Source organism: Phoca vitulina, unplaced genomic scaffold (genome assembly GCF_004348235.1).
Source record: "Phoca vitulina isolate PV1807 unplaced genomic scaffold, GSC_HSeal_1.0 scaffold18, whole genome shotgun sequence".
Lineage (NCBI taxonomy): Eukaryota > Metazoa > Chordata > Mammalia > Carnivora > Phocidae > Phoca > Phoca vitulina.
This window is the reverse complement of record NW_022589721.1, coordinates 26,115,391-26,142,899: the sequence shown is the minus strand read 5'-3', so window position 1 is coordinate 26,142,899 and position 27,509 is coordinate 26,115,391. Positions and strand designations below refer to the sequence as shown.

Sequence of the window (27,509 nt, the reverse complement as noted above, 5' to 3'; positions counted from 1 at the left end):
AAATAAGTCAGACAGAGAAAGACAAATACTGTAGGATCTCACTTATATGCAGAATCTAAAAAAAACCAAACGAACTCATAAATACAGAGAACAGATTAGTTCTGGTTGCCAGAGGCAGTTGGCTGTGGGCAAAATGGGTGAATGTGGCAATAAACAAACAAACAAAACAACTTTTGTGAGGTGTCATCCATTAAAACCCTCACATATGAACATATAAGGATGAAAGAGGATGAATTAGTGATGTTCTTCCTAGTGCAGAATTGGGTAAAACCAATTAAGCACTTTTGGGGAGGGGTCTGGGGAAATGCGAGAGGAGTAGTGGGAATTACAGGAGATGCACTTTCTTTTCTTCTTCTTTTTTTTTTTTTTAATTTTATTATGTTATGTTAGTCACCATACAATACATCATTGGTTTTTGATGTGGTGATCCACGATCCATTGTTTTCATATAACACCCAGTGCTCCATGCAGTACGTGCCCTCCTTAATACCCATCACCGGGCTAACCAATCCCCCCTCCCCCCTCCCCTCTAAAACCCTCAGTTTGTTTCTCAGAGTCCAGAGTCTCTCACGGTTTCATCTCTCCCTCCAATTCCCCCTCCCCATTTTTCCCTTCCTTCTCCTAATGTCCTCCATGTTATTCCTTATGTTCCACAAATAAGTGAAACCATATGATAATTGACTTTCTGTGCTTGACTTATTTCACTTAGCATAATCTCCTCCAGTCCCATCCATGTTGATGTAAAAGTTGGGTATTCATCCTTTCTGATGGCTGAGTAATATTCCATTGTATATATGGACCACATCTTCTTTATCCATTCATCTGTTGAAGGGCATCTCGGCTCCTTCCACAGTTTGGCTATTGCGGACATTGCTGCTATGAACATTGGGGTGCATATGGCCCTTCTTTTCACTGCATCTGTGTCTCTGGGGTAAATACCCAGTAGTGCAATTGCTGGGTCATAGGGTAGCTCTAATTTTAAATTTTTGAGGCACCTCCACACTGTTTTCCAAAGTGGCTGTACCAACTTGCATTCCTACCAACAGTGTAAGAGGGTTCCCCTTTCTCCACAACCTCTCCAACATTTGTTGTTTCTTTCCCTGTCCATTTTTGCCATTCTAACTGGTGTAAGGGGGTAGGAGATGCACTTTCTATTCTTTACAGCTAAGAAAGTGGTGGGTAGGGAAAGTGGATGGAGGGTAGTGTTTTTGGAAAACTTGTTAGCAGGAATCCCTGTTGAGCTGTAACTTTAAGGACATGCAATCCAACAATGCAACTACCCTTTGTATGGAGGCTGTTTTTTAAAAATGTCTTTCATGGGATGCGTGGGTGGCTCAGTCGATTAAGCCTCTGCCTTCGTCTCAGGTCATGATCCCAGGGTCCTGGGATTGAGTCCCACATCAGGCTCCCTGATGCTCCCCCTGCTTGTGCTCTCTGACAAATAGATAAAATCTTTTAAAAAAAAAAAAAAGTCTTTAGTTCACTCAAATCATCTCTTTAAAAACATTCACAAAGATCCTTTGAAGTTATTATTATTCATCTTACAGATGGGGAAACTGGCTAAGGAAGTTTAAGGTCACCCGGCTAGCGAGGCGAGTGGGGGCCACACCCTGACCCCCTGGCTCGGGAGGGCGTCAACTACCCAGACAAGGCAAACGGGAGGGCAGGATGAGGGGCACGCCTGGCAGGCAGACCCACTAGAAGCGAGAGCCCTGTGGTCTTTAGCCTGGCCAGTTGATTTGGGGAAAGGGAAACAGTCTGCGAGGGTGGAGTGGGCACGGGGAAGAGACCTCGGTGTCCGGGGGAGCCTCCATCTATGCTACGAGCCCTGCCTCGCGGGGTCCCTCCTTCCTGTTCCTCCGGGGCTGGAATCGCGGCGGAGCCTGGCCCCGCGCGGCCGCCGTAGAGTCCCCGTTGCCATGGCTCCCAGGGTCCGGTGCGGACGCGCAGAGGCGTGACTGGGAAGCGCCAAGGAAGACCTCAGGGTCCGGGTCTTGCTTCCCCCGCCCGCGAGCGGAAGAGGTGCCATGGGCCGGAGTAAGCGTCCCCTCCCACCTGCCTCCCTCGGCGTCGTCCCGGGTCCCAGGGGACACAGACCCCCACCGCCCCTTCCCGGCCCGGGCACCCCGGCCCACCTGGGCCCTCCGCCCTCCGCAGGCCCGGCTGTGCCAGCCTCTCTGCCGACCAGCCCGGCGGGCAGCTTAGCTTCTGCGAGCCTCAGGTTCCTCATCTATAGAATGGGGTGGGCGAGAAAGGCAAGCGACTTCATGATAGGGGCTGGCGTCGGACGTGCCGGGTTCGGGCCGCTTGTCGCCCTGCTCGCCCTGTGGTCCTGGGCTAGTCACTGTCGGAGCTGCAGCCTTCGCCCTCGGGGATGGCAGTGTACGCGGTGGTGGAGGGAGCCCGCTGGGAGCCCGCCTCCTCCGCCTACCAGCCCGGAGACTCAGAGCCGGTGACTTCACCCGTCTGGGCCTAAACCTCATCTCCAAGAGCAAGGCAATGATAGTATTGTTTTACAAACCCGGCTAAGTGTTATCAAAGAGTTTGTTTACAAATACACCCACAGAATGTGCAAAGCGATGGAATTAACATTTATATTGGATTGAACCATTTGCCTACCAACACCATTTCCGATCTTACTCTCATTTGTGACAATTTTGTACAGTTCAGCCTAATTGCTCACTTACCATAAAAGTGTCATAATTAATATTTTTAAATCAAGAGACTGTGCTGGATGATGGGGTTTCTGCCCTGGAAGAGCTGATGGGTTGGTGGAAGGGGCAGGTGATTTGTATAATAGTAAAAGCCCCATTCCTAAACCACTTACTGGTATTCCCTCTTCTCTAAAGCAATAGAAAAAAAAATTAGACCAACAGCAGTAAAAATTAAAGGCAAACTTTGTTTCCCACCCATGTAATCCTTAGATATTACAAAAGAAAAATGAAAACCTTTGTCCACACAGACTTTGTGTATGAACATTTATAGCATATGCTTTCATAGTAGCTAAAAAAAGGGAAACGATCCACATATCCGTCAACATTTGTTAATGGATTAACCAATTGTGAGCTGGACATGGCATGATTCCATTTATTACCTGGCCCCCAACATGTCCCCACCCTGATAAGAACACTTGGCAATGCTTTGTGTTTCCAGATGTTAATGACAACTCAAATCCTGTGTCCAGCAGGCGACAACGTGATTTGGTATTCCCCCTCCCCCAGTGTATTGTTATTCAAGGAAATGGCCAGCAGTCCTTTTGGAAGGGATTGGATCAATCATTGCCATGTACTCTTGGGGACCCTGCCTCTCTTTTAGTCAGTGGGTTGTCAGATAAAAATACAGGCCACCCAGTATTTTTATTTGCTAAATATGGAAACCCTAGGTTCAGGTCCAAAAACTGACTGAGGTCTGGAAACTAGGCAAGAGATTGTGAATTTTTATTGAGCCAATTGTCCTTAGCCTTCCGGTCATCAATCCTTGTTGTAGTTTGATCACAGAGATGGCATAGTGCCTTTGTTGGCTGCTCGTCTGTATTGTTCTTAGGAATGTCATGTTCTGTTCTCCATCCCCATGGCCCTCCATGGATGTAGACCATTGGCCACCACTCCAACCTTGTCCCTCATTATGGCATCTGTCCACCTAACTTCTAAAGTTAAATGTCCCTACTTGGCCTTCATTGTTTCAAGAGTCTGTCATCCCAGTTTCTATCAATTAGCCCTAACGTCTAGAACAACATCTCCCCTGGTTAGCCTTGGCCTTGTATTCATCTGGTTTGGGACTCAGGTTAAAGCTGGCCTTGTAGAATTATCTCAGGAAATATTCTTAAATTTTTTTAAATTCTTAAATTCTCTTAAATTTTATAGAAGCGTTTGTGTACAGTGGGTATTATTTTTCCTTAAATGTTTGGTGGAATTTATCAGTGAAGACATCTGTGCTATGGTTTCTTTGTGGGAAGGTTTGAGTTACATATTCAATTACTGTAGTAGATACAGGGTTGTTTGGTTTATCTGTGTCTTCCCACGTGAGCTTTGGTAGTTTGTGACTTTTAAGGAATTTTCCCATTTAATCTAAGTTCTTGAATTTATTAGCATGAAGTTCTTACTAGCCTTTTAATACTATATAATCTATATGCTGTCGTGCTTTCATTCCCAATAATGGCAATTTATGTCTTTTCTTTTTTCACTGATCGGTTCGGCTAGAAGTTTACCAATTTTATTTTTTAAAGCATTTTTATCGACTTTTCTCAATTGTTTCTGTTTCCATTTCATTGAGTTTGGGTATAATCTTTGTTATTTACCTTCTTCTGCTTACTTTGGGTTTAATTTATTCTTTTTCTAGTTTCTTAAGGAAGAAGCTGATGTTTGAGACCTTTTTCCTTTCTTTAGGCATTTAGTGCTGTAAAATTTCCTCCAACTTATGTTTTAGCCATATCCCACACATTTTGATATGGCTTTTCATTTTTTGTTCTGTTCAAAATACTTTATTTCCCTTTGGATTTCCTAATGCCCAGTTTTGTTCTGTTTTTTTTTGTTTGTTTGTTTTGTTTTGTTTTTTCATGTATTCTGGATGTTAGTTGTTTTAGGCTGGAGGTTCAATCTTGACCCTATGACTCCATCATGTCTGGAACCTGAAGTCCCTGCTCCTCTTGTGATTAAGTGCTGGTCCTGGTTCTCTGCCCTCTCTACCCTCTGGTTTCAGGAAGCAAACCTCTTTAGATGCTGCCAGTGTGGTACTCTGGCTTCTTTTAATGTCCAACTAATCACACCAGGCTTTCTTTATCCAGCAGCAGCCACCCAATGCAACTGTCCTTTAAGTTTTTAAGTTACGATTTCCCCCATATTTCTCTACTACCTGATCTGTCATGTCACACCTACTAGTGCATTCCCTTCCATTAGTATCCTATTTGCTATAGGTTGAATGTTTGTGTTCCCCAAAATTCATATGCTAAAATCTCTTTCTTTCTCTTTTCTTTTTTCTTTTCTTTTCCTCTCTCTCTGTCTTCCTCTTTCTTTCTTTCCTTCCTTCCTTCCTTCTTTCTTCCTTCCCTCCTTCCTTCCTTCCTTCCTTCCTTCCTTCCTTCCTTGAGAGAGGATGGGGAGGAGGGGCAGAGGAAGAGGGAGAGAGAGAATCTTAAGCAGGCACCACGCCCAGCAAGGAGTGCAACACGGGGCTCAATCTCACAACCCTGAGATCATGACCTGAGCTGAAACCAAGAGTCAGGTGCTTAACTGACTGAGCCACCCAGGCGCCCCTCATATGTTGAAATCTTAACCCTCAAAGTGATGTATTAGGAGGTGGGCCTTTGGGAAGTGATTAGGTCATGAAGGGGGAGCCCTCATGATTGGGATTATTGCCCTTCTGAAAGAGGCCCCAGAGACCTAGCTTGCTCCTTCTACCATGTGAGATTCCCATCAGTGGGGAAGCAGGCTCTCCCCAGACACCAAATCTGCCCGTGCCATGATCTTGGACTTCCAACCTCCAGAACTGTGAGAAATAAATGTTTCTTGTTTGTAACCCACCTACTTTATGGTATTTGTGTTATGGTATTCCAGATGGATTGACACTGTTCTCTTTGCAACACAAGTGCAAGTGTTAAACATCCCACAGCCACCTTGTGCCGGACACTATCTGTGCTCCACCTCCCTCCAGTGGTGGTGTCCCCATTGCACCTCAGGCAGCAGACTCCGACTCCGGAAGCCCATGTTGGTTAGCATCTGCCTTCACGTACCACTTCTGGTATCCACTCTTCCAGGTTGGGTTCCCCAGGAAGCAGACTTTTTGATGGAGATTAGCGTGCAGGAGGTTCATTAGGGAGTGTTAGTGGAGTGCGTAGGGAAGGCAGCAAGACTGGACAGGGAAGGATGTTGGGCTGTGATGGGTTTTAACAAAGGACGTAGCTAACCAACCTGGAAACTTGGAAGGACCTCTAAACTGGGAATGGACCTTTTGATTTTCCCAAGCTGAGGTGAGAGGGCTGGGCCATTAGGGGCCCCAACAGCCAGTCATTGGATATGGGCTTTCCTGGGAAGGCGCACGACGTCGGTTGAGGTGTCTCTTCAGCCGAGTGACTTATGAAGAAGGTGGGCAACTGTGGGCAGTCTGCTGGCACAACTCCCAGCAGCTAGAAGAACTGATCATTCAGTTTTGAAGGAGGGAACTGGGCAACACAGCATCTACCATAGGCTGGAGCACCCCTTCCTCATCTGTTTATTGGGCAAATACCTACTCACATTTCAAAACTCAGCTCAGTCTTCTTCTCCACGATGCCCCTTTTGACCTCCCTCCTGTCACTCAGTAACACTGGTCACTCCCCACTCCTTGTTCTCTCTGTGTTCGTCACTGCCCCATAACCCTTCACTCATGTTCTTTAATAGCACTCTCTACGTGAATCATTGGATTGGGTCTAGTATGGCTAGCAGTGCTTGTTATGATGACCCCGAGTCAGTCACAAAAGGCAGGGCAAATGAGTAATTCTGTTTTTAAAAGTGTCCATTGAAAACAATTAAAAAAAAGTGTAAATGCTACAAGAGGTGACCTTCTCCTATTTGTCACCCCTTCATCTCTGTTACATTTCTGTTTCATAGATGTATCTGCTAGGTGTTTCAGGATGTTTACAAATTCCGCTGAAATCTGTCCTAAACATATACTATCGATTTTATTCTAATCCAGTGAGATATAGAGGGCTATTTACAAAACATAGTGTAAAGCCTGAATGAATGAACACTTCGTTATTGGCTTTGGGAGTTTCTAGAACTTTGCTCAACACACTGAAAAGCTTCGTAGAAACAAACACGGCCTGACAACTGCCAGTATTCCAGAAACCTTCTCCTTCTGCCCTTTGCCTCACCCCTACCCCAAAGAGTCATTTTATTGACATTCCCTCAAGTTATTGAAAACCCAGTCATCCCACTTCATTGAAAAGAAGTGTAGGCTGGCTGGTGAGTCATGGTTAAAACTTTGGATTCCTGGGCAGCTTTCCATTAGTGAGATAAGTCTGAATCTGTGTTTAAACTGTCAGTGTTCTTCTCAGCCCCTACTGCTCCACTCATGCAGGTCTTGGCTAGCGCCCTCTGTGGGTGAGACACTTCTCAGAGCCCATTCCGGTCCCGGATTTTGCTATTTGAATTTTTCCAAAATAAGGAAGCGAAAGCACTGTGTTTCATAGAGTACCTGGGCATGTTCTTCTACCACTGGGTGGTAGGCGTGGCAGTACTGTCTCTCTTGAAACAGGGTTAGGGTAGACATCCTAACGCTTCCAAAGCAGCTTTAAATCCCTGGAATGATTTCTTGTCATTGCAGTGCTGTATTATTATTTAAGTAGGAATTCCTAAAGGTTAACAATGCTCCTGGGAGTGAAAGAGGGTTTGGTCTAAATGACATAGTGCATAAAACTGCAAAATGCTTTCCTGTTGAAAAGCATTGGAACACTGTTACCCCATCCACCACGTAGATACTCTTTCACATTTCTTCTTGGGGACTCTGGTTTCTTCGCTGATGGTTGCCATTGCAAGCGGGCCAGCATTGTATAACAGCAGTTTCCTGAGTGCTATAAAACGGGGGCCATGCAGCAGTTTGCTTTCTATAGAAGAGCTCAGGAAAGGGCCGCTGGGAGCTCCAGACTTTCGCAGTACTGCCTTCCTCTGTGATTCTCCATTTTTTCATCTACCCCAATTGCGTAAAATCGTTGCTGTTGGACAAGCTTCCCTATGGTGCTGAATCAACTGTTGACCCTCCTCTCCTGTGTGTGTGTGTGTGCGCGCGCGCAAATTAGCTATTCATGCAAAGGGAGTTTCCTCTACCCCCATCCCTTTCAACTGATAGTGATTTTTATCATCTTAATTCTCGTGGTTAGGAGATTCAGATCGACGTAATTCCTTCCTAATATCTACATGCCTCTGAAAGGGAGGAGTTGACAATTGCATGGAAGTGATCAAATTCACACAGGAAATAGCATTGTGAAAAGGGTTTCTTAATTTTAAGAAAGGTGTAGCAAGAGAACATGGGAAGGATATTTGGTATCTGGAGAGGAACCCGCGGGTCTTTAGGGTTGGACAAATCGGAAAATCCTCTAAGACTGTAAGAGCTGGAGTGGCCCATGATCGCTTTAGTGTTTCCGAGGCCCGGGCCTGCCCCGGTGGGTTGTGCAGATGCTGATGTAGCCATCCCAGGCCGGACACCATGGTGCTTTAACAAGACACTTTCAGAATTCCTCTGAACACATTGGACTGAACCATACTTATAGATGACAGCTACTGTGGGATCCAACTTGGGTTTATATCTTTAATATGAATGTTCCACTAAGCCTTCCAGGGTGACCCACAGAAAGAAAATAATGGACGCTCATGTGTCAAGTTATAATCAAACTGCCAGATAAAATGCATTTTCCTCTCTCGACAAGAGTATCTTTATAACAACCCAGAAGGCTACATTTAATATGTTTCTCAAACTCCTTGGGTTCTGTGCCAGAGCTGGGGAGGAGGGGGATGTCTGGGAAGAGCTGGCTCCTCGGCCCACCCCTCCCTTCTCTTCCCATCCCTGGCTCTATCCTGGTCCCTCAAGCCCCTGTATGAAGGCGGATACTCCAGCCTACATATCCATCCACATCTCCAGAAAAGAGCTGCTCCTTGGACACTCCAGGGGGTAGGGATGTCTTCAGGAATGAACCTGGAGAAGTGGCCAGTGTAGGGCTTGGGGGCAGGCTTGGGGCCCCTTGGGCAGAGAATTCTATTGTTCTACCTGGGACATGTTCTGGAGGGAAGGGCATGGGCTCTGGATGGGCACATCCTCCTGGTCCCTTTGACCCCAGGTCTGATGGCAGCAAGGCCTCCGAAACCCAGCCCCCTGCGCCGTGGGTTGATGTAGTTCAAGTTACATATACCCCACTGGTCACTGAGGGTCTTATTCACAGTAGTGAATAATGCCCACATTTCATTAGGGTAGCTGAAATAACATTGGTTGTGCCATCCCAAGCCCTCGATCCCTGTTGGCATCCTTACTAAGAGAATTCTTGTAGCTGATTACAGAGACAGCTAATACATTTGACTTTACACAGCAGCTTTGTTGTGTCCTCAACTTGGCTGCACCCATATATTCATTATCAGTTGATTTTAGCTGTTAGAACCAACTTTGGTTTGGTAGTGGGATGTGTGGAGAGTAGTTTTAATGCCCAAACCAGGTTTGGTTTTTGGAAAGTCCTTTTCTGCTTAAACCGGCTTGCCTACTAGCTGTGGCCTCCAGAGACAGCAGAGAGCTGTAAGTGGCAGGGACCCCAGGGAGCTGGGGCTGGCAGGACTGCCCTGTTAGCCCCCTTCCCTGCTGCCTCTTTGGCCTGCCCCTCCCCAGGACCTGACGTGCAGCCAGCTCTGCCGGCGAGTTGAGCCAAAGCTTAGAACAGCAGGGAAATTCCCCAGGTACAGTATTTTAATCTCTGGACATTTACATTTCCCCTGTCTTTCTTCCAAACAACTGTCATGGCAAGCAACCCCACCTCCTTCTACCAGAAATAGCAGGGGTTCGGCTAACTGCATACAACTGATCGAGTTCGAACCTGTTTTCACATTTTTTTTAAAAAGGCCAAGTCCCCCTTTCAGGATGTGGCATGGAAGTAGGGCAGCCGAGGGGACTCCAGAAGAACGGGAGAACTCTGTCTCAGCTAGAGGAGGCTGTACCATTGAGGAGGCCTGAGACGTCTTGAGAGGCTTTTCCTTGCTCCTGTTTGGGGCGGTGTAGCTTAGTGGCTAAGAGCCCACGGTCGACACCAGACCCCTACACTCACAACCCGGCTCTGGCACTTACCACCAAGACCTTGGGCAAGTTATTTAAACTCTCTGTGCCTCAATCCCTCATCTGCCGAGTGTAAATACTCATATGCGAACACACGCAAAGCATTTCGGACAGTGCCTGGCACTTTGTAAGCGGCAATAAATAAATCTTTATTGTCCCTTGGGCTGGACATGCAACGTTCCACTGTCCACCTAAAATGTGGATGTTAAAATGGATTATTGATGTTTTTATTTATTTTTATTTATTTTTAAAGATTTTATTTATTTATTTGACAGAGAGAGAGAGAGATAGCGAGAGCAGGAACACAAGCAGGGGGAGTGGGAGAGGGAGAAGCAGGCTTCCTGCCGAGCAGGGAGCCCGATGTGGGACTCGATCCCAGGACCCTGGGATCATGACCCGAGCCGAAGGCAGACGCTTAATGACTGAGCCACCCAGGTGCCCTTATTGATGTTTTTAATAGCACTGGAACACACAAAGGTTTGTCCATTGTCATCACGTCTTTACCTTGAGTGTATCTCATGAAGGGGATTCCTGTCTTGCTCTTGGATCCAGCCTTGGACCAGGGCATTGTCTCCAGCCCCTTGGTGTCCCTGTAACAGGGCAGCCCCCCATGCTGCAGGGCACTCCTGTCAGCGGGCCAGGGACTCTCCTCACCCTCCTCCTGTGAGTGGCTCCTTTTCTTCCTCCCAGAAACAGACCGCAGGGTAGCTGCCGTGTAAGATTGCAACGCAACATCTAGGGTGCGCCTCTCTTTTCTCTTCAACTTTAGTAAAATTGATAAATGTCAGTTGAATGAATGGACCTTTCCTTACTGAAATGGTGGGAGATGCTTTCCTGGTTTTACCCTCTGGCAGCCAGACCGTGCCTCTCAGTCTGAGTCGCCCTGTCTTGGTCTGTTTAGTGGGTCTCATCCAGTTCAACCTGATACCACCATGGGATTCCATATCAACATTCTCACGGTCATTACCCTCCCACTCTGTCCCCGTCCAGACAGCAAAATGTAGGTAGACCCTGTGCAAAAAAAGACGAAAAGCTCTCTGACTCATCACGGTGTCACCAGCAGGAGGCAGCACCTCTCTGTTCTCTTGAAAATCACTGGGGCCTGGAGGACTGACATCAAACTGGGAAGAAAAACCAATGCATTCGTAATGTGATAACCTGATGATGAGCACAGGGATGGAGATGTAATACGTAACAAATTTTCTTTCAGTCACGGAAGATCTTATTAGACGGAATGCTGAACACAATGACTGTGTAATTTTTTCCCTGGAGGAACTCTCCTTGCATCAGCAAGAAATAGAAAGGCTAGAACACATTGACAAATGGTGCCGGGATTTAAAAATCCTCTATCTTCAAAATAACCTCATTGGAAAAATTGGTGAGTCTTCAGGATTTTGTGCTCATGGTTTCTTTGACATTTTGAATGGGAGAACTTTGGGGAGGGCGGGGTGATTCTTAGAGGAAGACAACACGGATGAAAAAGAGCCATACAGGGGAAATAGACACGGCCGGCTCCCGGGAGCTGTGCGTGGACCCTCTCCCGGGGCTCCCGCGGACGCCATCGAGGAGTTGCAAGGGGCCCTTAAAGGTGGGAGCATACTTGTTGACCTGCTCATTTATAGCCTGGTTTTGTCTAAGTTTGAAAGGAGAATAGAATCCAGGCGTTCGTCATAGTTTTGCATCACTCCATAGTACTGAAAGGGTTGTGTGCAAGTTGAGTAAACCCTCGGCAGATTCCCTGGGGTGGCTGATTCTGCCGTGGTTATGGAGAACGTGGATGTGCAAGGCATTATTCTCTGTATTGGCCATCAGAGGGGTTCTACAACTATACCCCTGCTCACTGCTCCAGTTTGGAATGGAATGAGAAGTAGACAGATCAAAACATGAGCATTATAACTGACAAAACCTTTTGGAGAAGGTGGCTTAGCCTTGTGGCCAAGCGGGCTTCCTAAAACTGCCCTCAAGTTCCATCTGTCCACCTGGTCTCATGCAGGCTGGGCAGTACGTGGGCCTTGCATGGGGGACGAGGGTGTGTACTCTTTGCTGGCAGGGAGACCCCAGAAGCCAGGAGGGTGGGGGGACTGGCCATGCCCAGTTCCATCTCCCAGTTCATCCATCAGCTAGGTGGGCCTGCCCCACAATCCCCTGGGGAAGAAAGAGTTAAGTGGCAGAGAGAAGGGAGGGCCGTGGAGTCACTCTGAGGGGCTCCTGCCACTCATAAACAGGAGCGCCCCCCACACTCAGAAGAGCAACCTATAGTTTAGTGGCAAGAAGAGACACAGGTCCTGATGGGCTTGGTCCCTCCCTCAGCCACTGAAAATTGTGTGCAATTAGGTCAGGTCACTTAGTCTTGCCGTGTATACGCCAGGGACTGCGTGAACCAGTCACTCAGATGCTAGCTGCTACCGTTGCTGTTGAAGTTGTCATTTACCAGGCTAGCCACGTGGAGGTAGGGGCGGAGGTGGGGGAAAAGGGATGCTTAGGGTCCACAAGGCAGAAGGAGTGCCAACCTCTGTGGGCCGTGGCGCCGGAGCCAGAGGTCGGCTCTTAGGTTATGTTTGAACTTGCCCTCGAGATGTGCCGTGGTTCTCAACAGGGGTGTTTGGCAACCTCTGGAGACGGTTTTGGTTGTGACAAGTGTGTGCGGGGGAGGGGGACAGCACTACCATGTCTAGTGCACAGAGCCATCGCTAACCATCCTGCAGTGCACGGGATGACCCCACAAGAAAGAACTCCCGGGCCCACAACATTAGTATCCCTGAGGGTGAGAAACCCTGCTGAGGTGGTTGCCCCTGGTTTGGTGGATAATTGAAAATTGGTCCTCGGGTTGCAAAAAGCCTAGATTTTGCATTATTTTCCTTTTTTGAAGATTTATTACAATTCTTTATATTTCTACAGATAATTATTTTCAACATCTTTCACTTTACCAGAAATTAGAAACTCTGGCACATTGTTCAATTAAAAAGGCTGTTACAGAAAACCACCAGCTTTTATGCAGGGGGCATTAACGAGCCGTCCTAATTGTACAGATCTAAAAGAGTTCCCGAAATTTTAATCTCCACAGCTGGGTCCGTCACAATTACTAATTAGTAGCATAGTATTTCAGGCCTTTTCAGAGCTGTGAGAAAGCTTAAATTTTTGCTTCCAAAGTATTCTTAAATTAAACACTCTTTTAAATCCTAATAATGGGATTTTTCAGTGCTGCTCCACCCATAGGCATGTAGGCGCTTATTTAGCAAGCAAAAGTATTTCTCTAGGATTCTCACTTGCTCTGGTGCCATTGAGGTAGAAGTTTGCAGAACAGTCACCTCTCCTAAAGCTCTGGTCCTCACTGGGAGATACAGACGGGCTCGGGGCGGGGCTGTGCTGAGTGTTGATCCAAGTGTGAGTCGAGGACCTTCCAGGGTCTTGTTAAAGTGGGGTTCTAGCCCCATCCCAGACCTACTGACTGAACCTGTGGGGGTGGGCTCCCCAAATCTGCATTTGTAACAGCTTCCCAGTGAGCCCAGGGCCTAAAGGTAAGAGCGGAGCCGCTTGCTCTGGGGGATGGCTTTGGTCCACCACAGGTCGTAGGTCTGGTGGTAGCAACTGGGGAGAACTGCTTCCGGGACGCTTTGGGCTAGAACCATGGTTTTGCGGACTCCCTTCCTGCTGTCCAAGAGGCGCTGCACATTTTTATCCGTAGAGCCATTTTTTTTTTTCCCCTGACCAATTTGGCTCATTATTCTTGAGGGATAATTTAAGAAATCCTTCCCAAACAATTTTTTTTTTTTTCCTACCAGAAGACTCTTTTCACATTTAGAGGGCTATACATATAACAAATGTGGGGAAGGAACAAGCCTTTTATTGTAGGCTGGCGATTTTAATGATAATAACATAAAAATGTAGGTATTTTGGTTCGGGATACAGATTGCACACTCTGTTGGTCACAACCCTGGGCACAGAGAGTTCCACAAATCTGTTGACTATTGAATGCTCAGGTGTTGCCTGGAGAACCTTCTAGAAACATCAGTATTACTTAAAATCATCCAATCGCTGAGAGAAACGTTAGTAATTTAGTCTAAAGTCCTCATTTTAAAAAATGAGTCAGCTGAGGCTCACAGAGGTGTTATTCTTAGGTCTACGTGAACAAGTACATGGTATTTTCTAAATTTTAAATGAAATGTGACGATCGTAAGGGTGATGATGAGCATAAGCCATCACGTTTGATCTTCCTCATATCCATGGAAAATGGGCAGAAGGAGCATTATTTAAGTGAGGAGTCCCCTCCATGCACATTCCTAACAGGGTTCCCCACGTTCATGTCCTCTTAGAAAGGACTGTTCTTTTAGTGTAACAATTTAGTGCCAAGATCTGGAGTCAAATTTCCTGGCTTCACCATTTAATCTTCAACAAATGGATTAAGTCTCTGCACATTGGTATTCTTATTTATAAAAGGGAGCCAACAGTAATTTTTACTTCTTAGGGTTATTATGAGGATGAAATGATATCATATATGCAAAATGCCTAGGAAAGTACATGGCAGATAATAAGTCCTTGACAATATTAGCTATGGTAATTTTAGCATTTTTAAATGTCCCCATCCTACAGCAATTCTCTGACTCACATATGCTTATTGTTTTGCCTCTCTGAGCTCCCATATTTATTAAAAACAATAATCCTGTGTGTAGCAGGGCGAGCTTGATTTCAAGTAAAGGAAAACCCAACTTAGTGTAGCTTACGCAACTGTAAGTCTAGAGACAGCACAGGCTCCAGGGTTGGGTGATTCCTTCTTTCTGCTCCACCGGTCCCAGTGTGGGCTCCATCCTATAGCCGGTTTCGTCATGGCTGCGGGATGACTCTGGTAGCAATCAGAATATCACTTTCTTCCCTTTTCACATCCAGCAGGAGAAAGAAAGAGGCAGTCCCCCAGCATGGAATATAGATCTTTGCCTCTCCTCTGACTGGGAGCAGTTGATGCGCAAGTCCACTCCTCCATCACATAGCTGCTAGGAGATGGCCATGGGCTAGTTGGCTGAAGCCTAGGTTCCTGAGCTGTCCTTAGCAAGGGACCTGCTATTGCTATGCACTGGCGCAGCTTGGTTAAGTCAAACTCCCTGGAGTCAGAGCTGGCTAGAGACAAGAGCAGAAGTGGGTTCTATTAGGAAGGATGGAGGAAGAAATGAGGCTGCATTTGGCAACCAAGGATGTCTAATGTCCAGGTATAGACATGAAAAAGCAACATGGTTTTGATAACCATACTAATGCTTAGATTCCCATTATAATTTTCACAGCAGATTATGTAAAAATAGCTTTTATCTTGAAGGTTAATTAATTACATTTTTGTATATTTCAGAAAATGTTAGCAAACTCAAGAGACTTGAATATTTGAATTTAGCTTTAAACAACATCGAAAAAATTGAAAATTTGGAAGGTAAGAATTTCCTTCTTATATTTTATTATGTATTAAAATTGAGACTTGCAACTAAATTTAAACAGTATCACTTAAACAATAGGCACACTTTTCAAGTTAGCATTTTACCTAAGTCTTATGTTTATTAATTATTGTGACAAAAATTCAAACAACAACGAGGTACATAAATTTGAAAATGGAAGTCCACTTCACCCCCTCCTAAAACAGCTTCCTTCCCAGGGATAGTAGGTAGTTTTGTTTCATTTGCTTTGTATCAATGGGATCATACTATGAGTATTCTTTTGAAAATTGATTTCTTCTATGAAATTACCTTGTTCTTTGCTATCCAGGAAATGTGGGAACTCTCTACCAGAATGGTGGTACACTGATTTATCTCCCAGTTTTTCTGCAGATGGACATTTGGGTGGTTTCCAGCATTTTGCTATAATAAGCATGGCCACAATGAGGATTCTTTTACATTGCACTGTGTGTATGTGTACATTTTTTTATAGGACAAACACTTAGACATGGAATTCCCGGGTTTAAATACGCACCTTTTGAAAAATATTGCCAAATTGTCTACCAAAAAGGTTGTATCAATTTACTTTTGTACTGGTAGTCCACGTGAGTCCACATTTTTACACCAGCTCACTAATATTTTTTATAAGGAATCTTTTTTTAAAAATGGGAAAGCATTGTTATCAAATAATTTTTTAAATTCGCATCTCACTTACTATTATTGAAAGTCAGTATAACCCCTTCCAATTTTTACTATTTGTTTTTCTTATTATGTGAATTACTACTTCATATTCTTTGGTCATTTTTCTATTGATTTATCTTTTTTTTTTAAATGTGCTCTTATACATTCCAGATATTAATCCTTTATGTATGGATGGACATTTTCTCTTGAGTTGACTACTTTTCTTTTGTTTCAATTATGACGCTAGTGTTATTCAGAAGTCTTACATTTTAATATACTCAACTTTATCAATCTTTTTTCTTTATAGTTTCTGATATAAATATATTCTATATTCTGGTTTTAATGATTGTATTTTTTACATTTAATTTCTCTAGTACATCTCAAATTTATCACACAAAAAAAGGAACCAATGTATTTTTGGGATAAAGAAAACATGATAGACACACACACGTACTCAGGTACACAATGGAATATTACTTAGCCATAAAAAAGAATGGAATCTTGCCATTTATGACAACATGGATGGACCTTGAGGACATTATGCTAAGTGAGATAAGTCAGACAAAGACAAATACCATATGATCTCACTTATATGTGAAATATAAAAAGCAAAACAAAACACCAAGCTCAGAGATAAAAAGAATAGAAGATTTGGTGGTTGCCAGTTGTGCGAGTTGGGGGGTGCAGGCAAAATGGATGAAGGAAGTCAAAAGGTAAAATTAAAAAAAAAATGCACAATGAAAAAAAGGTACAAAATTTAAAACTATAAAATAAGTAAGTCATAAGGATGCAATGCACTGCATGGTGACTTTAACTAATAATGCTGTGTTGCATATTTGAAAATGCTAAGAGAGTGGAACTTAAAAGTTCTCATCATAAAGAAAAACATTCTGTAATTCTGTAAGGTGATGGATATTAACTAGACTCCTGGTGGTGATCATTTCACAATCTATACAGGCATCAAATCACTATGTTGTATATCTGAAACCAATTTAATGCTGTATGTCAATTATACCTCAATAAAAAATAAAATAAGGTGAATGTGGAAAATTGTATTTTTTTCTCAAAATGTCTCTTAATTGAAATATTTGAACGATTTATTTTGTAATTGATATATAATTCACACCATAAAACTCACCATTTAAAAATATACAAGTCAGTGGTTTTAGTATATTCACAGGGTTGTGTGCCTGCCCATCATCACTATCCAGTTCCGGAACATTCCATCACCCCATACGAAACCCTGTATCCATTGACATCCACTCCTCATTTACTCCTTGCCTTGGCCCCTAATTTACTCTTTGTCTCCATAGATTTTCCCATTCTGAGCATTAAATGAAAATGAAATTGCACAATATGTGGTCCTTTGTGTCTGTAGGGTAATGTTTTCAGGGTTTATCCACGCTGTGGCACGTATCAGTACTTCCTTCCCTTTTGTGGCTGAGTAACATTCCATTATGTGGATGCACAGCATTTTGTTTGCCCACTTGTTAGCTGATGAGCATTTGGGTTGTTTCCACTTTTTGGTTATGAATAAAGTTACTGTGAACATTAATGTACAAGTTTTTGCATAAACATGTGTTTTCAATTAATTTAGTATACACCTGGGAATGGAATTGCTGGATCATGTGGTAACTCTCTGTTTAACTTTTTAAGGAACTGCCGAACTGTTTTCCAAAGTAGTTGTACCATTTTACATTCCCACCAACAGTTTCTGAGTGCTCCGACTTCTCCACATCCTCGCCAACACTTGTTATTTTATATTTGTATTTATGTGTTTGTTTTTATAGGGGCCATCCTGATGGGTGTGAGGTGGTATCTCATCGTGGTTCTGATTTGTGTTTACCTAATGACCGATGAGCTTGGGCATTTTTTATGTGCTTATTGGCCATCTGTATACCTTATTTGGAGAAATGTTTATTTAGAACCTTTGCCCATTTTCTAATTAGGTTATTTGTCATTTTACTGTTGAATTGTAAAGCCTATTTATATATTTTGGATACTAGAATCTGGTTAGATATATGATTTATAGATACATTTTTTTCATTTTGTGGGTTTTCTTGTCAACTCTCTGATGGTGTTCTTTGGAGCACAGTGTTTTTTTAAAAAATAGCTTTATTGAGGTATAATTGATATACAAAACCTGCACATGTTTAATATAAAGAGTTTGTTGAGTTTGGATATATGCACACACTGTGAAACCCATCACCACGGTCAAGGTAATAGACATACCCATCACCTCTGCTTTCTCTCATCTCCCCTAGAACTTCTTTAAAAGTACTAGATTGATCTTCCATTTCTCTTACACTGTATTCCTTATTTAAACCTCTTTGTCTTGGTATTCTATATTCTGGAAGGTTTCCTGTTTCACTTTGCAGGCTTCTATTTTGTGCTTTTATTTTATTTTTTAAAATGCCTGGTAACACTTGGTGTCTGTTCATAATCACGACGGATTTGGCTGATTAGGTGGCTGGTGCGGGCTCATTCTGCGGTTGTGAGGTTCTGTTTCCACATCCGGCCTCTCACTTGGCTGGCAGGGCTACTGGGGGCTCTGTGTGAGTGAGCAGGGCATGGCGACTGGCAGGCTTGACTCCGGAGTACAGGGGCATGGAGCAGAGGCGGGCGAGCTGCTCTCCCCACCCCGCTCCCATCTGCCAATAGCTAAAATTAGGAGGACTTTACTTAGGGTATGATGGATTTTAGCCTGTTTGCCTCCTAGTGTAGAAATGGGTATTTTGGTGACTCTCAAGGTTATAGAGCAACAAAGACATAAGTATTCATCATACGTTCTGAATTTTCATCCTCAAAACCTAAAATACCATCACAATCAAAGGGCCAAAGCCATCCTCAGCGCTGGAACCGGGAAGATTCTTTCCATCATGGGCATTATTCTGCATTAGAGATGGAGCCGTCCTTCTCCAGCTGCCACACTCTACAGCCCCGTCGCACAGTCTCATGTTAACAAGTGGAATAACAAAAGTTACTCTGCATGCATGTTTTGTGATAGTAAAATGTCAATCTGTAATGTCAGAGAAATAATTAAAACTCTCACTCTCAGTTGCCATGTCCAGGGCTTGTTTTTGTTAAGAAAGGATCTTGGAAGGACACGGAGAGTTGTTTTCCTGTATGTTTTGCTCATCTGCCACGAGAGGGCAGCATCGTCACTATTGTCTTTTTGAGCTTTGGGAACTGTAGTCCACAGCCCTCTGCTGGCCTCTACCTGGGCGCTTCTTGAGAGCGCCACCTTCCACCTCTAAGGGAGGCGCTGGGTGCAGAGTAGTTTGAGGATATGTTTGGGGGGATGGGCAGTAGGGAGGGAGGATGCATCGGATCAGCTGGTAAATATGTACTCTGTTTAATTTTAAAGGTTTGAGGTGAGAGGAGGAAGATGGATATACACTCAGCCCACCTACTTGAGTTAATCTCAATATAATTTTAAACATAAGATAGACTTTTGCTTGTTTATTTTTGTGTTTTGCTAGATGGCAAAAGCTAGCTAGCATACTTTTTTCCCCCTCTGTTTTGGATTCACTGGGATATAATAAATTGCCTTCTTTTTCCAGCCTTCTTTCTTACCTACTCTAACCTGGAAGGAGAGGTGGGGTTTCTAATAGTGTTGAGGTTCCCCCCTTGGGAAATCAATGTTGTCAGTTTTAATGACCTTCTCACCCCCATGACCATTGAGGTGGATCTTCGAAGAACAGATGGACAGTGGACTCAGTTGAAGGTAGGACTGCCTAACTCCAGAGAGAGCGGCTTTCTCAAGCTTGGCTAGTTCAGCAAGAATTGTTCATTAGGATGGCAGATGTGGTGTACTTTCTTATGGGTAGGCCAGGCAGAAGAACAATTAAGATTTATCATTTTGAAAAATATAATGAACATTTGGAGGGTCCTTTATCTACAAAATTACAGCAAAATAAAAATTATATAAATTTTTGAACATGTTGGAGTCTTTCAGATGTCACCCTTTTCTTCCCTTTGTCCTTCCTTCCTTCCTTCCTTTTCTCAAAATATAGGGAGATGACTTAGGAGATATGCCATATTTCATGCACAAGAGGATAGGAACCTGAGCTGGCCTGTTGGTTATAGGATTACAGTGGACAAGAAGTAGGTGGGAAGAATGTAGGGGTTGAGATCTGCGGGGCTTGGTGATTGATGAAGTCAAGGGGCTAAGAGAGCATTTTAGGTTAACACTCAAGTTAGCTGTGACTTGACTCTTGGCATCTGATACCAAAATGGTGATGACATTAATAGGATTTAGACATCAAGGAGGCAGCAGGAAAGCTGTCTTGAGGAGTGGAGAGTGAGAGAAAATATAAAGAGTTCATTTTTAGACATATTGAATGGGATGTCTTACAGACATTTGGAAGTAGGAGTATGACATTCAGTTGGATCGTCAGATATGAAGTTATTGTTTGGGACTCATCAGAATTTGGGAACATGACTGTTGTCATCAAGAGAAACAGGAGAGAGAATACTGGGTCAAGGATGGAAATCTGGGATATATTACCATTGATGGAGTGGAAAAGTCTGTAAAAAGGACCAAGAGTAATAAGCTGCATTATAAAAGAGGAGAAGGAGAGAGTAGTATCATTGTTTCCAAGACAACTGAGACATTTCAGAGAGAATTCATGGTCAGTTAAGAAGTGCACTTGACATGATGAGCAACAGGTGATATATGGAATTGTTGAATCACTATATTATATACCTGAAACTAATATAACACTGTTAACTAACTGGAATTAAAACAAGAACTTAAAAATAAATAAAGATAAAAAGAAAACTAAAATAAAGTTTTAGAAAAGTTTTTTTTTTAAGTTTTTATTTTTTTTTAAAGATTTTATTTATTTGACACAGAGAGAGAGAGAGAGCACAAGCAGGGAGAGTGGTAGGCAGAGAGAGAAGCAGGCTCCCCGCTGAGCAAGGAGCATGATGTGGGACTCGATCCCAGGACCCTGGGATCATGACCTGAGCTGAAGGCAGCCTGCTTAACTAACTGAGCCACCCAGGCACCCTAGAAAAGTTTTTAAAAAAGAATTTATGGTCAATCATGCCATATGCGTGGACTGTTCTAGTGACATAATGGGTTGAGAAGGTCTGTTAGATTTGTCAACATGAAGGTCTCTTTCATCACCTTTAGGGGAGCAAATCTAGTAGAATATTGAGGATGGAAGCCAAAACCAATGGGCTGAACAATGAATGGGGATGGAGAAAGAACCAGTACATATCAATTTAGGCTGGCTTATAACAATAGGCATTGCCTACTTCTGGTTCTGCCTGCTTCTTCAGATTCACTTCTTTGCACCAGGAATTTTTTTTTCCTAGAATGCATATCTTTTTTCTCCTTTCTCCATATTAGACATAAGCTTGAGGTGAAATGCCACGGATTTTTTTAACCACTTTATCCTGAAGACCTGGCTCAGTAACTTGGTCATAGCAGGTACCCGTTAACTCCTGGATGAATGAATGAATGAATGAACGCATGGAGGGATGACTCTAGGGTGAGGCCCTACATCTGGAAGCACTAAGGTAGAACTATCTTATTTGGAAGATTCTAGTTTGGGATATGATTAGATTGGAGGAAACCTTGGAATTCTGGACATGATGGAGTCAGATGCTAACATCAAGAAAGGGTAAGGACGAGAGAATACTAGCATTTAATGAAGCTGGTTCCAACATTTAGCCTTCAGCAATGAGAAGAACCTTGCCAAAGGTGACGCGGTTGCAGAGCTATGAATCCAACTGAATCAAATCGTACTGGTGAAGTTACTGTACCAGGAACCAAAGCTTGCCCTACGTTATATAGCCACAAAACAACAGAAAAGCAAGATATAATCAGGAAGCATAGGGGAGGGCTGGAGCAGGTAAGATGTTTGAAGAAATGAGGGCACAACAAGGTGGGGCTGGGTTTTCAGCTGGAAATGGCTCTCTCGGTATTAATGGCCACAAAATCTGCCAGGTTGATCCAACAAGCATGAGCCAGCCACAGGGGAGACAGCCTTCTGCTGAACCTAGCCCACAGAGGCTGCTATATGAACCAGGTCAACTCTTCCTAAGTCCACAGCAAGGAACTGCAAACTCTCTGCTCACGGGAGAGCAAGCATCCTTCTTCCCCCATAAGCACATTGTTCAACATAATCCTAAGAGTGGTTATTGGGTTATTTCTCATCCTAGCTAGTGTTTACTGAAGCTCTCTAGGTGGCAGGTACTGTGCTAAGTACCTGACATGAATCATCTTATATTGTCCTCACAGCAACCCCTGATTGGGTACCAATGCTGTTTTAATACCACAGAAGCAAAGGCGGAGGCTCATAACTTATCCAACATCACACAGCAAGGATGTGACCAAGACAGAACTTGAACTCCTATCTGCCTAATTCTAAAGTCTGCATTCCTAACTAGCAAGCTCCCATGGGACGTGAGTGAAGGGAGTCGACTGAAATTTCTGTAGCATCCAGCCATCTCTATAATGAAGGTGGATGGGGCAGATTTACTACCATCTTTGCATCCATGACTCATCCTTTTTCTATTACTCCTCTGAGGACCAAACTCTTACTCCTAACATTTGCTGGTACCTCCAGTGCAGTTCTTAGGGTCCTGGAGTCATTCTGTCTCTTCGGTGTGACTTTGTAAATATTAATTCTGATGCCTGGGTTTTATGAACTGCCTTTCCTTTTGGGGACCCCTCCCAACCATCACCCTTCATGGCGAGATGTGTCCTACCTACCTGACAAAATTCTCAGAACAGATTGCAGGTGTCCTCTCTAGAGGAGCTTTGTTTTGCTGTCGTGTCCACCCTAGCAGCACATAGGGACCAAATCCGTATGTTACCCAGCCCAGGGCTTGCAGATATGGACAGCGAAAGTGATTTTCCCTGGCTGGAGGGGCGAAGGGGAAATGCACATAGAGAAGTGAGTCAGGGCTAAACCTTTGAGTTGGTGTTTCTGAAAATCCACTTATTGGTAAGCCATGCAATTAATCAGCATACTTAAAAATATTGCAGTTGTTCCTGCTATGAGCTGTTGCACACATTTCATTACCAGTGTGATTTTTTTTTTTTTTTTTGCTTTATTTTCTTTTTACTTCTTTCAACAGGATGTGAAGGGCTGACAAAACTCGACCTGACCGTAAATTTCATTGGAGAGCTGAGCAGCGTTAAAACCCTTCAGCACAATATCCACCTGAAGGAGCTCTTTCTCATGGGTAACCCGTGTGCTGACTTTGATGGTTACAGGCAGTTCGTGGTGGCAACTCTTCAACAATTAAAGGTATGCTTATTTTAATGATGCAGAAATCTCGGAGAAATGAAAACAAGCAACTGCAATAATGCCTGTTAATTCACAGCATTGTCAGGGAATGTGTGGAATATTCCAGAAAATCAGAACTAATCCTTCGATTTACTGAAACTTTAAAGTTGTTTTAATAGCTTTAATAAACTTTTGAAAAATAAATTAAATACCTTTCTCCTTTCTCATTTAGAACACAACAGAGCTTAGCTGAACTATTCCTTGATGAACACAAATCATAGTCATGGAGGGCATTCATCATTACTAATAGCAAACCAAAAGCTTAGAGTTTTTGAGATGATGACAGCTAGATACCTTTATGTTATGTTGTCTTAAACTACTGTGCTTTTATAAATTTTTTTCATTGCTTTCTCTTAACTCATTCTCTGTGTTAGTGGTTCTCAGACTTTGCTATGCTTTGGAATTCTTGCGTGGTGTTTGCTGGGCAACACCCCAGAGTTTCGGATTCATAGGTCTGATGTTGGCACCCAGGATTTTCCATTTCTAATAAACTCTCAGCACTGATGCTGCTGGTCCAGGGACCTCATTCGAGAGCCTTTGTTCTATTTGTTAACCTGTAATGCTCTGTCTCCCCTCACCTCATGTTTTTGAAACCTGGGGAAAAACAGATGGTTTCTAGAGAAATCATATACCCGATTATGTTCAACTAGTAATGTTAATTTTCATGTAATTCCCAGAGTTTCAGACCTGCGTGCAGCCCCATGCTTCTGCAAAAAAATGCAGGGATGCATTGGCTTCGTGATAGGCATTTCCTTTTATTCTCAGAGGACGTTTGTTTTTAGGCTGCTGTGTTCTGCATAGTCGAGATTGCTGGATTTATGGAACACATTTCTTCTAATGTAATTTTTTTTTTGATTAAGAGAATGAGTGACTCAGGTAATTGAATCTGGAATACATATTTATAATAAAATGATAAATTAGCTCAAGCATAACCCAAGTGGATCATCATTATACAACGACGTACTAAAAAATTGAACTGGTAAGAACCAGCATATCACAGGAATGGATTCTGTAGCGTACCACTATGAGCCACTTCCCGGGAAGGGTGCCAGAGCCCCTGTTGTTGAGGTGCGCTCAGGCTGAAAGCTGTGGCAGCTGCCGGCCAGGTGCTGGAAACCTGCAGCCCCTATGAGTCCTTATACCCAAAACGTACTGTAAATTATCTTTCCAAATATCCACATTATAATTTTGATTTATAATTTTACTGATCCTGGTACTTTCCCTTATAAGGACGCTTGTGATTACACTGGGCCCATCCAGATAATTATTTTAATATTTCAGCTTGGAAAATCACTATAAAAACACCAGATATAAACAGTGACCGTAAGAGTTAACAGTGTAGTGTGTGCATCTTGTTGTTGAAGGTAGAACATGTGCCCATTTGTACTAGAGCCCAACTGGTGTAACACACAAGGCCCTTTTTTGTCAAGAGCATTTGCAAAGTGTCATTGTTACACTTTGGAGCTGTGGTTTGACTTGAGACTTTGACGTTCTTCATATAGCGAACAGTTACAAAATCAATGTATTTTGAGAGCTTGTCATTAATAATTAGTTTCAACAGAAGACCTACTTGGTTTTTTTTTACCAGTAAAGATACTTTGTAACCCTGTTAATTGTATTAAATAAATGATTTTGATCAAAGTTCCAGATGTTTCCCATTAATTACTTTGCTTTTAATTCCGCATCACTATGGTGCATTACTTATTGTTTCTAAATTCACAATATTTCGATCAAAGTCAACTTGGGGCTGATTTGAATTGTGACTTTTGAATAATTGTGTCATGTTGGTTGTTTTTTAATCAAGTGGTTGGACGGTAAGGAAATAGAGCGATCAGAAAGGATTCAGGCATTGCAGAACTTTCCAGTAATTGAACAACAAATCAGAGAGCAAGAGAAAGCTTACTGCCTCAAACGAGCCAAAGACAAGGAAGAGGTTCAGAGGAACCTGCGAGAAGAGGAGGAAAATGAAGCCAAGGGGAGAAGTTACCCAGGCTTTGAGGGACAGAGGTACGCAAACATCAGGGCTACTCTACGCACAACCAAATTACAAGAGCTTACTTTCTACTTAACTTTGGTTAAAAGCAGCAAACTATTTTCACTTCCCAAAGTGTTCGTGGTATCATATTTCAGATGGTTGATTTGAAGAATAAATTGTGATGTGAATTTTGGAGGAAAGAGTAGGAACGTCTCATTGTTTGGGTCAATTCTCTGAGGCTTTCCTCCCTTAGGAAAAAAAATGCCTTTCCAAGCTAGCAAATTTAATTTGCATCTAAGATTATCCTCAGACAAATCTCTATAAGATGCATAGGAAAGATGAATTGACATGTGTACTTTGATTTAAAATAGTGGAGATATTTTAGAAAAGTTAAATGTAAATCACATTATTATAAGTCAAATAATTTTGATTACATCATAAAATATTCTGTTTTGTGAATTATATAATGAATACATTTTAATGTGATTAATAAGCCTCTAAATTGGTCTTTTATACAAGCATGAATTTTTCAAGCTTGTTTAAGTGAATTGCAGCTATAGTCAGTTGATTTGATTCCATATAGTGAAAGCTTTAAATATTTTGAAAACAGAATCTCTTAATCTTAGAAAATAATAATTATAAAATATTTGAGACATACATAAATGTTTTAAAAATCAATAGACACTATAGTTCCACCCAGATTTAATAAGTATCAATAGTTTGCATGTTTGCTTTGGATCTTTTTAAAAATAAGAAATAAAATATCCCTGAGAGGGCGCCTGGGTGGCTCAGTTGGTTGAGCGACTGCCTTCGGCTCAGGTCATGATCCTGGAGTCTCGGGATCGAGTCCCGCATCGGGCTCCCTGCTCAGCGAGGAGCCTGCTTCTCCCTCTGACCCTCCCCCCTCTCATGTACTCTCTCTCATTCTCACTCTCTCAAATAAATAAATAAATCTTTAAAAAAAAAAAAAATATCCCTGAGAGTCTATCCCATTCTCCTTTCATCTTCAGTGGGTCCGCCATCCTAAGAGTTAAGTGCATTTGGTATATGTGATCCCATCCATATATACATTTGAAATATATTTATGATGTAATTGTGCCTCCTTGAACAAGAGTGGCTGTGTGTATTTTTTTTTTCTCACAAACGATATCTTTCTACAACTTTGCTTTCCATTCAACGTTATGTTTTTGAGATTTTTACATATAAAGACAGGTAGAGCTAGTTCATTCATTCTAACTGGGGAATAACATTCCATTGGATGACTAAATCACAATTTATCCCAGAGGTGATGTTCAAAATATCTAACAGCTGGTGACTCATTGGCCCTGATAGATCAGGATGCGCACCAGCTCTCACGGCCTGCAGGGCCCTCCTGGTGGTTGCCCGCTGGAGATCAGCCCCGGCGCAGCCATCGCTCATTGGATGGTCATTTAGATAGTTTCCCTGCTTTCATTTTCTTCGGACAATGTTGCACATGCCTCCTCATGCAGGTATGAAAGTTTCTCTAGAGTGTTCAGCAAAGACATTGCCACATCATTCATTAAGAACGTTTTTTCCACTTTATATTCATTGCCCAATTTTTTGAACAGCATTAATTTATACTCCTATATAAACAGTATAGAAGAGTTGCTAATCCTTGCCAACACTAGATAATATGATATTTTAAAACATGGACCAATCATGTTGGTTGTTAAATACCACCTAATATTTTATTTAATTTGCATTCCTAGAATTACTAGTGAGTATCCGTATCTTAGATGTCTGCTTCTATTTTTTTTTTAAATTTTTTTATTGTTATGTTAATCCCCATACATTACATCATTAGTTTTAGATATAGTGTTCCATGATTCATTGTTTGTGCATAACACTGTCTGCTTCTATTTTTATTGGCTATTCATATTTCTTCTCTTCAGGTCCTCTGCCTATTTTAAGTAAGTTATAAGTTTTTTTTTTATTATTGATTTATAGTTCTTTTATATTCTAGGTGCAAATTCTTTTTTTTTTTTAATTTTTTTTATTGTTATGTTATTCCCCATACATTACGTCATTAGTTTTAGATATAGTATCCATGATTCATTGTTTGTGCATAACACCCAGTGCTCCATGCAGAACGTGCCCTCCTCAATACCCATCACCAGGCTAACCCATCCTCCCACCCCCCTCCCCTCTAGAACCCTCAGTTTGTTTTTCAGAGTCCATCGTCTCTCATGGTTCTTCTCCCCCTCTGATTTCCCCCCTTCATTCTTCCCCTCCTGCTACATTCTTCTTCTTCTTTTTTCTTTCTTAACATATATTGCATTATTTGTTTCAGAGGTACAGATCTGAGATTCAACAGTCTTGCACAATTCACAG

General features: G+C 42.7%; 1 protein-coding gene across 4 annotated transcripts in view; it reads left to right on the top strand.

The window, feature by feature from the left end:
• Window positions 1-1,929: 1,929 nt before the first annotated feature.
• LRRC6 (leucine rich repeat containing 6) overlaps window positions 1,930-27,509 on the top strand; it is a 70,409-nt gene continuing 44,829 nt past the window's right edge. For 3 of the 4 annotated variants that reach the window (XM_032415979.1, XM_032415978.1, XM_032415980.1), the window contains exons 1-5: window positions 1,930-2,037; window positions 10,994-11,161; window positions 15,119-15,196; window positions 22,971-23,143; window positions 24,987-25,189. In XM_032415979.1, coding sequence (XP_032271870.1) covers window positions 2,028-2,037; window positions 10,994-11,161; window positions 15,119-15,196; window positions 22,971-23,143; window positions 24,987-25,189 — 632 coding nt within the window. In that variant the 5' untranslated portion in view covers window positions 1,930-2,027. Of the gene's footprint in view, window positions 2,038-10,993; window positions 11,162-15,118; window positions 15,197-22,970; window positions 23,144-24,986; window positions 25,206-27,509 lie in introns of all 4 variants that reach the window. The other variant, XM_032415981.1, reaches the window with a different exon arrangement.